Source organism: Ischnura elegans, chromosome 4 (genome assembly GCF_921293095.1).
Source record: "Ischnura elegans chromosome 4, ioIscEleg1.1, whole genome shotgun sequence".
Taxonomy (NCBI): Eukaryota; Metazoa; Arthropoda; class Insecta; order Odonata; family Coenagrionidae; genus Ischnura; species Ischnura elegans.
Window position 1 is genome coordinate 11,344,264 of NC_060249.1, and position 12,861 is coordinate 11,357,124.

The following is a 12,861-nucleotide window of genomic DNA, read 5'->3' on the forward strand; positions in this document are numbered from 1 at the left end:
CCATTTGTTCAAGTATCAGTGTGAAAAAAGAGCTTTAAAGGCCGTTTTACATGAGTTATTCTCGTGTGATTCTTTATCATCTCAGGTAGTGCCTACGATCGACCTTTTTGTGCGATATTCTACGTCCATTGGTCTAAATAACAGTGAAAAAATAGCGTATGGGTCGCATTACTAGCGTGAGTTCTGATGTAGGTTTTTAGGCATGGTGGGTATTCCAGCGTGAGCAGAGACGAATTTCGTTGGCGAATACACGTATACCTACATGCATTTGAGCCTGAAAAAAGGCCAAATTATCGTCTGGCGCGCTTAGCCGCGCCAAATACTGCATGTATCAATATTGCCTCCGATTGTTTCGTAACGCGATAACCTCCCGTAAAACCATTTCGGTGCGTTATCTTCGTTTTGCGGAAATAGCGTGGGAAAAGGGTCACTGTTAACTGGGAAGGGAGGTTGTGTTTCTTTAAGGGTGTAGAAGGTTTTTTTTCCCGCTAATTCGTGACAGATTTATCTGAAATCAACGTGATCCAAGATTTCCCGCCCAATTGTCATTGTCGTTTGAGTGACCACTCTAGCCCTAATTTGGAAAAGGGTGTACGGCCCCGATATTGTTTGGTAATTGTTAATCAGTCGAGTAGTTTACCAATTTATCATGAGTTTTCCCACGTCTCCATTGCATTCTTTCTTGTCGTTTTTGGGTGATTCCACCCCAGCTCCTAGCTCGAGTGTGTATTCTTACGTTCCCCCGCAATCCTTTCGTCGTGCCCGTATCCTGTAACGGTCCTTGTGAAATCGTCAAACGTCTGCCCTTCCCAAGCCACTACTAAAGTCATTCCATAGCACTCGTCGTTGGCGTTTTCCCACCCTATTCTGCCAATTCACTTCTACGTAATTAACCTCAATCCACCTTCAGCAAACGTACCCTGATTCGATTAAAAAAACTTTTAATTTTAACTATTTCTTTTCCTCGTTCGATTCTTCTTATTTTTTACCCTTTTTCGTGGAATCTGTGTTCGATTTTTTTATATTACGGTCGGCGTCGCAGCGGAGCGGAAATTGGAATAAAAAAACATGGCGGTCGCCTTTAGTGTGGGGGCAACCATGTTTTATTTCGTCAAGCACCCTATTGACTTCGGTTAGACGGCTCCCCAACTCTTGAATCCGACCTCCTCCATGTTATGCTCGTGATTTGCGAATTTATCCAATCCTTTCGTAGCTTTCGAACCAACCATTTGATAGCCTTTCACATCCCATATTCTCTAGTTTTGCCCGAAAAAGGAGTGGGAGAGTGTGGGCATTAATTTTCTCGTGTATCAACGGCGCAGAAATTTATCAGCTCTAAGGGTGACTTTAAAAAAAATATTGATATCCTTGAGCATTAGCGGAGCCTTACAAAGAGATACTGGGAGCTCGGTGGATGTTAAGCACAAAAGGTTTGGTCAATTATTTTCACGCTAGTCTTGTCGGGAGGGGTTTATGCGGGAGCTTTTGTCATTTAATTGGAATCCATCTTGAGTGAAAAATATTTCGGATATGCTTTTCCTCAGCGCAGCGCTGTGATTTATCCGAGCAAGATTTTTGGTCTGAATCGGGAAAATATTTTGTCGTGTGGTGTTATTTCTCCGTGAAAAATGGGAGACCTGAAACCTCTTCCATTTTTAATTTCCATTGGGTCACAAATTTAATTGGTTTCTTCCCGATATGTTTGTAAACGTATTTGCGAAATGTAAATATATTTCGTGCTGTAACGTGTTTCTGTTTTGCCAATTGTGTTCAAATATTTAGGGCTCCTCAAGAAGGTACAAGAAATTGAAGCGAAATGTATAGATTTACACATTTGATCGCGTTACAATTTTTAAGGTCATTGAAGTTTACGATAGAAGAAATGTGATGACTTTTTATAATTTATCTGTCATTTTTTTAAGCATGTATTTTTTCAGTATTTATCTCAGTTATGCAAAATTTGCGATTGGAATCATATTTCATACGCAGAATTCATGTTAAAAATCCCACCTTCAGACGAAAGGTGAAACATGGAGAAATAACTCTGCAAATCCTTACAGCCATTCTTTTTTTTACAACTCCCTTCACTCAATGCTAGTAATAACGCACCTGAACCGTACCGTTAAAATATTTCATGCGATCGTGAAAACGGCGGAAAAGCTAATGGGTATTCCCCACTTTCTACTTATTTACGAGGCATTTGGGCATTGGCATGTGTAAATTGTATTCAGTCCTTTTCGAGCAATGGCCGTGACGCACGGCCTGATCAGGTGAGCTCGGTGACCTAACCAGGTTTGTGTACTATTTCCTGAATGTCGCGCATTTTTTCGCCGGCATAAGACTACGAGGAGTTAATTTGTCATAGGTATTGAGGAGTTATGTCTTAATAGTGACTGAATTAATTAAACTCGTTTTCAACCAAGACTAATGCACCGAAGTGAAAGGCTCCTATGATGAAATGACGACATGCAATTGCGTTTGAAGAGTATTAGACTTTCTGAATGTGGTCTGTATTTAGTTTTAATGAAGGAATTATTTCCTCAAAGCCTATTTTGACATTGATAAATGGTCCATTGTCTCATTGGTGGGTACGGCAGCCATAAATTCCTCTACTCCGCACTATGCTGATTCGTTTCAATGTTTTTGACTTTTCGGAAAACATAAAATGAGTTTTTGTATTTTGTGATGCATTAAAGGAATGGACAATTATTATTCATTCAGTAAACTTCTGCGAACATATTTTCTTTTTTTACGTTCATGGTTGTTCCAGTTAAAATTTAACTATTATATTTTTTTCATTCTTCGGGCTTTAATTCGGAAATTTTATCGTCTATTACACTTATGATGCCCAAGAGCAAGATTGGTGCAGGCGCATGGATTGCAAACTCTTGGGCATTTTGGGTCACAACTTTGCTAACGCTGACCGTTAGATTATTTCGATGCGAGCATTTCTCATGGAGGTGCGTCAATATAGAATTTTGAAATACACTACGCGCATCATTCATGCGTAGGCAGACTTAACGTTATTCGTTACCAACGTCATGTTACAGCTCAGCAACACAGATCTGATCATCAACCGGTTTTACACTTGCTTAATCTCATCGATTACGGACCATCCTACAACTTACGTCGACTCATTCGAGCAATGGCGCAGCGAGGGGGGTGGGGGTTTGGGGGATAAACTCCCCCCCACCCCCAGAGCTCAGACAAATTTTTACATTTAATGCATTTTACTCAATTGGATTGATATTACTAATAGAATAGTGTAAGGATTAATAAAATATCCCTCAGAGAGCCACTTTAAATATTTATCTTAAAATTCCGCAATTTATTAATCTGGCACCTGCCGCTTATACTGGTGGGTATTCCATACCCTCACACACCCCGATATTAGTTGTACCTGACCCCCCCCCCCCCCAGCCTTAATTCCTAGCTGCGCCCTTGTATTCGAGTAGGCTCCGCGAGTGTTGAACGTGCATTATTTTGCGTCTCACCCTCCTTCGATTTCCCATTCGCGACCGCATTTCGTAATTTTTCGATGCGCGTCCACCATAGAACATAACTACCTGTTTCCCCCATCATGTCAACACGGGACTCCTCGCAAAGCTTTACTCATTTCCACTGCGTGTTGTTGCGTTGCTCAAGTTTGAAGCGCACTGCCCCGTTGTGGGGAGGATGAAAAGGAAGCCGACGACTTCGCGTTTCGTTTGAGGAAACAACGCGATGAGAGAGTGTTTGCCCGCTACCGTACAACGCCCTCTCTGGCCGGAATGATCCTCCTCGCTCCACTCATAATACTAACCTCTAATGTGTGTTTGTATACTACTAGTACGTGCAGTTTTCCAGCTGTACTGGTCGTCGCAGAGTTTGTAAACACGCGAGCAGGACGTGAGGCTGATAACAGATGCTCAAGCTGGTAGTTGCGCCATTTATATAAGGTTCCATCAAAGTCTGCGTGAGAATTAGTCAATAATGCTTCGTTGATCTATTTACGAGGGAACGGATGATGATTTTAGCCCGATTTTTGTCGCTTCATCAATGACGAAATATTGTGTTTTCCAGAATACTTGAGAAATATCAGTCTAAATCATACATTTGATTCGTTTGATCAGGATAAGTAGTGATTTTAACGAAATAATTGACACAATTCCACCCTTTCAGTCCAATTTAGTAGGGTTTTATTTAGAAATTTAATTTTTTGGGGATGGTTAACTATATTTCGCCTGCTTTAAATTGATTTAATTGTCCAGTTGTTATCATTCAATAGTTATGAACGACCGTAGCTTATTAGATATGAGGAATCGTCATCGACTTGGCGACGCGTTGGAACATAAACTATCAAATAATTTGATTTTTGCGTTGATTTTAATTAATGATTTCAGTCCTAAAAAATGCTTTGGATAGGGAGACAAAGGGGATCCTTTCAATATTGTTTAACATGTACCCATATCAAGCTCTTTGTGTGTGCTCATAAAAGTTTTATTACAAATTTAGTTTGATAAACCTATCCTTTAGGACTCAAGCCATGTTAATATCGTGTTCAACGAATGCTACTCATATCCTTTCAGTGTGAGATTTGCCGAGGACCCTCTTCGCCTACCAGCATTCTTTTGTTTTGGCGAGAATCAAACCCAGGACTTGTCTGGACTTGTCTGTGCTTGGCTCGTCGAGCATGACAGGAAGCCCCCCTCCTCCTGTCATTTTTATCTATTTATAGTCTTTAATATGCGAGCATCGCGCGCCTTCGCCCACTAGGTTTCGTCTTCCTGCTCTTATCAGTTTTGTGTTCTCCGGCCCCCTAGGGAAATCTGACACCTCCTCACGCCACACACTGGAAGCCTCAACCCGAGAGGTTATTCGGACTGTTTCTTCTACTGTTTCTTCCGAGCTCTAAACGCCTTAAGCGTATTTCCCCTAAAGCGCCTCGGAGAACGAAGAAAATAAAGCGCCGAATGAAAATAAAATGCGGGATTCAATTCCTCGTTTTATATCTATTTTCCGCCTTAATTTAAAAAAGGAATGCGGAAATTATTTGATACGTAAGACATTTATCATTTTGATGAGCCAGTTTGTGTTTTGCTTGGATGTTTAACCATCTGATTTTATTTCTACCTCGAAAAAAGCCGTAATTATTATCATTTGGTCGTAGTTTAGTTCTTTCTGGAGTTAATCCGTGAAGTGAGGCTGCGTTTGCTTAACGTCTTTATTCCTATTTCAATGAGAAATTAAGACATTTTTGCAATTTTATATTGCAACATTTGCCCTTGTTGTGTTTCCATCTATTGTTTGCGCACTTAATTCTTTTTCCTTCCTACTAGAGTTTGCGAATAACTCTTCTCGATGTTGTTATGTTTTAGATTGTCTTACCATCTGCTTTAGTTTCTCCCTCGGCACAAGAGCCATAATAACTATTTTTATTATTTAGTTAAAGGTTTTAATTGATTTAATTTGTTAAGTTAGGTAACGAGTTACTGCTTCATGCCTTTATTTCTTATTTTAGTTATAAATTAGGGAGTTGTAATTATAAATGTTTCAATATTTGTAATTTGTGTATATTCCACCGCGTAGTTGCTCACTTATTTCCTTTTCCTTCCCGAAGAGAGCGCTAATGACTCTTCACGAAGTCGAGACGGAGCAGTCAGCTGTTTAAGCGCCCCTCTTCCCTTTGATACCTCCCCGCCTCCGCCGGGGGAAGAAGGAAAAGTAGCCGGGGTGGAGTGAGGGTGAGGAGAAGAAGCGAGAGCGCGCGCGAGTGTCTTTTGTTTTTCGTTTGATGCCGCGTCAGTCCACATAACGATGTTCCGCTTCACTCTCGCCTCCGCAAAAGGGAAGTTGGTTCGTGGGGAGAAGGAAGCAGCATACCCATATGGAAGGGTGGTTTGGCTCCTGGGTTTTCTGCGATGGGTAAGGAAGGAAAAGGGGGTCACTATGACGCGTGACGTCACGCTCGTCTCCTTTTTTTTTGCGCGGTTAGTGACGACGACGAAATCGCGGACGAATTAGTTGGAGAGTGCATCGGCAGGGAGCGCTCGTTATCGAAATCGCTGCTCTGCCGACGGTTGAAGGAAGCTCAATCTGCCACGCTGCATTGTTGATTGTATATCGCTCGATAAACCTGATGGGCAGCGTGTTTATTTTTGCGGAATTATGACATGGAGCCGAATAATATAACTTGGTAATTTCCTAAGCGATTTTTCTCAATGACCGATTCCGATGCTATACACAAATGACTGTATGTTATAGCATCTTATTAACCCACCAATAAGATGCACCCTTCTTGATTCATGATGATCATTAAATCTAAAATGTTTTTAAGTTTAACATCGTAAACAATCAGTGCAATAAATTGTGCGGAAAATTCTAAACTTTGTTCGTTCACCTCGTTCGAAATATCTAATGATGTAACGGCGATTCAAAGGTAATTTTGGATTATGAATCAGGGGAACAAAAATTTTACTTCGACTTTCAATGGCAATCTATGAAGAATGATTTCTTATCTCAATCCGATTTTGACGTTTATATTGCTTGATTAGCTTTGGGCCGATACCTGTTTCTGTTATTTTTAGATTGCATGTTAATATTTAGTTGTATGAAAGTTATAAATGGTGGTATGCCTGAATATGTTCATGAAAGTGTCAGGTAACCAATAAATTTAAATAGCTGTGTCCATAACCCACTATTTCTAAATCACGTTGTAATAGTTTTAATGCAGCCATTAAAATGCTGCACAATGTTTTTCCCGCCCTCATATTAAATCTAACTAAACGGGCCTGGTTGTTCTTTCTTTTTTAAGTTAAATTTGAGATTCTTTCATTGAGTGACCCTTTTTGAAACAGAAGTTTCTGAATATGGAATTTGAATTAATGTAACTTTTTTCTTAATCAAAAGTAACTTGTCATAAAAAAAGAATGCTCTCTAAGAATACATTTGGAATATATATGTCAAGTAATGCTTGCAGTTGGATCCATTTCCCCGTCTCTTCTCGTGTTCTCATTCGTGACGTTTTTTCCAAACCAGTGCCTTCCGCGTCATCGACGCCTCGAAGACCAAGAGGCTGTCGACTCCCAACGTGCCCCGAGTAAAATCACTCAAAAAAAATTCTCACGTGCTCCTCAGAAAAAAATATGTGCATTTTTGTGTAGAGTGTGCTTGTGTGTCGGCGGCTTGAAAAAGGTGTGGAAGTGCGCGCCCGACGCTATTATTTTTTTTTTATAAAAAATAAAGTTCCTCATGGTCAATCTCCTCCCTCTTCCCCCCCCCCCTCCAAACAAAACAAAAAACAAACCAGGCCGCACCGTGGCGACGGAGACGGACGAGGAGCCACCTCGCGGATCGGTATCGAACTGTCAGCTTCTCGGTCCCGCCGTCGCGGCAACGGGAGCGCGCCGGTCGATGTCGACTTCGTCCACTCAGTGCTCGTACGAGGACTGGGCGGGTTCGGTCGGCGGGAGCAGCTCGGAGGGCGGCCGGAGCAGGACCTCTGCGGGGGCGGACGACCCTCCGCTGCCCGGAGACGAAGAGGACGACCCGGAGGAGGAGGAAGACGACGTGTTCGTGGCCTCTCGACCGGGGGACGCCCATCCACCGCCGAGGCCCCCGTCGCCGCCGCCCCCGCCTCCCTCCTCCAACCCCCGCGGGGGCGGCTCGCGCTCCTCCGGCGGCGGGTCCCTGCAGTCCAACAGGCAGAAGCGGAGGCGGAGCGGCGGGGGCAGCTCCTCCTCCGGCGGGGGTTCTTCTTCGTCCGGGGGCAGGAAGCGCGGGGCGGGGGCGGCCGCCGTCTGCGCCCACCCAGCAACACCTCTTGCCGCTGTGGTGTCGCCCGCGGGAGGGAGGGAGGGAGAGTCCAAGATGGCGCCGCCGCGCAAGGTCCAACACCACCACCGGAAGGGGAGCTGGGACGCGGCGGTCGACAGGGAGCTGATGAAGGTCGCCTGGCAGATGTCATCGACGCTCAAACAGGTGGGTGGCGATGCTCTCTTGTTTTCCATTATGTAGTTACCCTTTTCAGCAAGATTCTTCCCGTATGATGCAATCCAGGCAAATTTATTTATCCTTCCGGCAGATGAACAGGGTTTCGTCGTCGAAACGTTTTTTTATCATACTTTTCTTTTTCCGATAAGGCCTAATTATATTGCGCCCTTCTTTCCAAATTTTTTTTACATTTCCACCGGTTTTTTTGGTATAAGTCATAAATGGTATACCTATTCTGATTGAAGATGAAATTATGTCCGATTCCTACTTAATAAATTATTGCTTTTCGCCGTTTGGCTTGTTGCTATCGGCACGTTTTTCAACCATCGACTGGGAAAAAATAAATATTTAGTTTATTCTCTCTCTCACCGGTATATCTCTTTTAATCGCGGGATATTGAATCTCAGACGTGGTTATTTGTCCTTTATCAGGCTTTGCTGACAGCTAAGATAACGAGGTATCGATAGTAGATGTTTGCGATTGCGACTACTCATTAGGTAATAAAATCTTGATATTCCCAAGAATTTTATGATTATAGTTACGAAAGTTTTGCTACGTCAATCTGGAAATACTTTACTTCTCCAAGTGAAAAAAGTGAAAAATTTTAGTCATTGATTTCACACATTTTCATCAAGTCTGATCGTCAAAAAGGCGGGTGTCAAAATGGATTCCAGGAAGAAGCAACTTGGCAATCCGAATAATTCATCATCTCCACTCCATGTGTTTTGCTTTTTGATTTTTCAAGAACAGTCATTATGCCTTATTTTTCGCAGCCCAATGTTTTCTAGCGACAAAATTGAAATGTAACAAATTTTTACTTGGGCTTTCTTAGATGTTTCTTTCATCAGGTACCTACACATTTGGAGACAAAAATGAACACACCTATTTTCACCACCCTATTTCACAGTGAAAACATAGCCTTATGAATCTCTGGGTTGATTTTATAACTTACGACTATTGCTTATTCATATATTCTGTATCTTTAATTTGATTTCGTGCGACCATTTTGTATGATTAAAGCATAATAATTAATGTTAAATGCTTATTTTATTTATCTATAACTTTTATTTAATTTCCTACAATTCGTTCCGTGATGCTCGGGCCGTTTATCCATTGGAAAAAGAGCACTTTTTCGAAAGGATCTAAACGTGTTTTTGTTTCCTTTTTCTTAAAATTCCGACGGTCGTTTGAACAGAAGTACTCGTCTCATTGTTATGCGAGGTCGACGGAACGAAGAAAAACCACGAAACAAAAGAGACAGCGCGGTCATTGCCTTTCCCGTTTCCCATCAAGTTTTTCTTTTGTTTTTTTTTTTAATGCTCTCTTAAGTCGCTTGAGTTTATATTTATGTACCAACATATACTTGCAAAGTGAGGTTTATCCTAGAGGGTGCTTTAAGGGTCAATTGAGGAAGGAAGGAAGGAAAGGGTGTTTTTTTATCCTCTGATCGAAATGGATTCCTCCCCCTGATTAAAATCCGATTGGCTTGCATCCCCATCTCCTCCGCCGGTCACTTTTTGTCGTCTTTTCCGCACTATCTCCCCTTCTCTTCCTCTCCCCGACCACTCTCCTCCCCCAAACGGTTTTTCTACCTCATCCCTTCATTTAGAAAGAGCTTACCTCAGCAGGACTCTTCGTAAGATAGCTTCAGCGATTTTTATTCCCGATTAAAGATTTAAATTAAATGATGCATATATCATCTTCTTAATCTACTATCGAATGGTTAAAGTGAAATCATAGCAGAATAATGACCTATTTCACAAGTGAGAAACATTTTTAAAAATCAAACGTAGGCCTATGTTATCTGTTAGTGCTGTAACAAATTTATTACCCGAGCGCCAATTCCCTTTTCAAAGTAAAGCAGTGTATTGGAAATGCTTCCAATGATGTCGCGTTGAGTTCGAGATGCGAAAAATCATACTGCGAAAACATTTCACGCTAAATTTTCTTTATTAATTTTTTTCATTGTTTGAGGTATTCAAACGTCATTTAAAATATTTCACTCGCTTAATAGTTTTCTTTTATTGGCAATAAAATACTTTCCTCTTAGCTTATTTACTACGCTTATCTTGATTAGTACATAATTTAATCTGGAGAATGCATATAAATTAGAACGTTAAATGATGTTTTTTTAAGAAGTTCAGTTCAGATTCACTGCATAATTTAATTTACTCAAATGATACGCTCGATCTTCTCGCCTTTCTTCTTTCCGCGATCGCCTCAATTCTCTGTCTGTCTAAAGGAGGAGGTGCTATGAGGTCCGTTCGTTGGAGAGTACCCTGGGCGAGGGTTTGCGAGAAATTGAATTGTGTATGTGGGGTGGTGGACGGAGGTTGCGCTGGCAACACGCTGGTCGCTGGTGAAAATTTCACCCTTCCGCCGCACACATTGTGTATTTGCGATTGGCGGCGAGTATTTTCGAGGAAGCGGATATTGCAAGTGGCTTTCTACCGGAAATATTCCATCGATCCCCGGGCAAACAATGGGATATGGTAGGTAGATGTAATGGAAAGAAAATGTAGATATTTAAATATCATCCGGCTATTTGCACCGATGATATTTCATTTGAATTAGTACGCTGCGAATTAATAGGAAGGGAGCGGTATTTGTTTAGCTCAATTTTGCATTTGTTTTTAAGAAAATTATTTATTTCGGTAGCATAATATTTGATAGGGTAGCGTTTCGTTTCTAATGGAATATTTTCAGCTTTGTGAAAGGACTTTCTCTGTTGCTATTTTCATGTTCAGGTGATGCAGTTAAATATGTGCAATATTCCCTCTGGGTTTGATTTTAGCTGCACAATAATAATTTAATTGGCAATTTTTTTGCTATTTTTGCGCCAAATAATTTCGCCAACTGCGTAAAAGTACACTTGTCACCCTTATAATAATGGCTTATTTACTTTTTTGTAACTTTTCTCTTCGGTGAATCTTCATATACTGAGGCGTAGTCATCTGTTTTGCTACCACGACACGTCATAAAACTTTCTCCGTGCTTATTTCCATCATTCCACAGTCTAAAAGGTCAAATAATATTTTTAATAACTAAAAGAGAAATAGGTTTATTACCTATATCACGTGATTGTTTCTCACCGAATGATCCTCCATCTCCCTGGATTCCCATCCTCTTCCCCAAGTGCGAATATATTTTTTGCCCAAATCCTCAGAACCAGACGCTACACTTTAGTAGCTTTATTAGCATGATCCCTGTATATATCCCTGTCATATACTTGATTACATGATATCAGTGATTAGTTCCTGTGCCATATGTTGTCTTGAATCTTTTGTTTTTCTATTTCGAGTCACCATTTTATTTTAGCCGCTACTCGGAGGTCCGCATGGCTCTGTTCCGATTGGCCGACGCCAGCCGGTCACCGTGGAGGGGCGAAATTCGCGCATCCATTCGCCTCTCGATCCTCTTCTTTTTTCATACTCTTCGATTCGCCTTTTGTTTTTGCGTCCCACTGCGTCCGAAAACCTCTCCCCCTTGGCGTCCTGCCTTTTGTTTTTCCGTTCGGCCCTTCCCACCAGGGTGCTGCTGATACTCTTAAAACTCCCTCCTCTCCACTCCACCTCGCCATGCTTAAAGAGCCGAAGGGCACTATTTTTCCGCCTCCTTTAGAAGAGGACGTACGCGTGTGTGTTTATGCCCTTCCTCATGCGTCTGTGGCCATGTTAGCATGGTTTCGATTGATCGCGACCATTGTTGATGATTGCAACCATCGATAATACGATGGCAACTGAGTGAACTCATTACAATGGAATGGTGATCGCTGTGCGGTGTCAGCTGAAGCTAGGCCACCGGGACCTCCCAATATGGCCGACTAACATGCGTTTTTAATTTGGAAAATACGCAAATTTCGAACGTAAGGTTTCAGTATTTTAAGTGCCTAGACGGTAGTTTAGAACTCGCATGTATTTTAATTCAAATAAGGGTCAATTCTAATGGTATAAAGATGTGACAAATTTTTGGGACTGAATGATTTTTAATACATTTAAAATGGCACGCAGTGGCCGATGGTCAGCTGAAGATAGCCAACAGCGCAAATTCTTAGCTTCACTCGTGGAGCAGTATGGTCAATCCCTTTTCTTGAGTCCAGGGTGGTTACCATCCATGCAGGAGTCAAGCGTGGACCCTTATTTTAATCGAACCAAAGTTCAATTTTTTCGATGACCTGCCGACTATCAAAATGCAATGACGCAAGAATTAAATATTTTGTGGCCCAATTTCCGAAAATTTTTATGAGATATTTTTTTAGAATAACCAAGTATTGTTATCAGTTAAGATTAGTTTGTTCCGTATAATTTTTTGTCAAAGGAATGAAAAAGTGGTATTTAATTTTAACAAGGCACAAGTACACTTTTCCCAAAAATAATCCAATTTCATGATTTGGATCCCTATAGAGAATCAAATGCCCAACGAATGTTGAATGAACAGCGATTGTTGCTGGTCCAGCTATAGTACGCGATCTTTCGATTTCCAGGTCAGTCAATGAAGAGTTAATCATAACAGACAAATGGAATCGGAAAGAGTCCGCATCGACCATAAACAGTAGATTAAAAACATACTCTTTAATAATTATCTTGATCTATGCCGTTATTATGACTTTTTTGAGTAGTGCTCCTCTTTTTTTTTGCCAAAGTCTTCTTGCTCAAAACAAAAGAAAGTCCTACTTTTATCAGCGGCTATTGGTAGACATGGTTTGCAATTCTCATCGAAGCTCTTTCCTTTGATGTCCACCTTCAATATTTAAGTGAGCCGTATAATTTTTGTTTATAAATGGCCGAAATAGTCCAACTTGCGAGATTATGCGTGTTTGTGTGGCTGCGCGTATTCTCATCACCCATGGCTACGACAGCATCCACCGCATTGGCTGGCCGGAAGAGCGGG

General features: G+C 41.4%; 1 protein-coding gene across 1 annotated transcript in view; it reads left to right on the top strand.

Moving 5' to 3' along the window:
* LOC124157062 (sterile alpha motif domain-containing protein 1-like) overlaps nucleotides 1-12,861 on the top strand; it is a 69,764-nt gene that overhangs the window by 21,395 nt on the left and 35,508 nt on the right. The window contains exon 2 of the mRNA XM_046531534.1: nucleotides 7,289-7,959. Within this exon, the coding sequence (XP_046387490.1) occupies nucleotides 7,289-7,959 (671 nt within the window). The remainder of the gene's footprint in view (nucleotides 1-7,288; nucleotides 7,960-12,861) is intronic.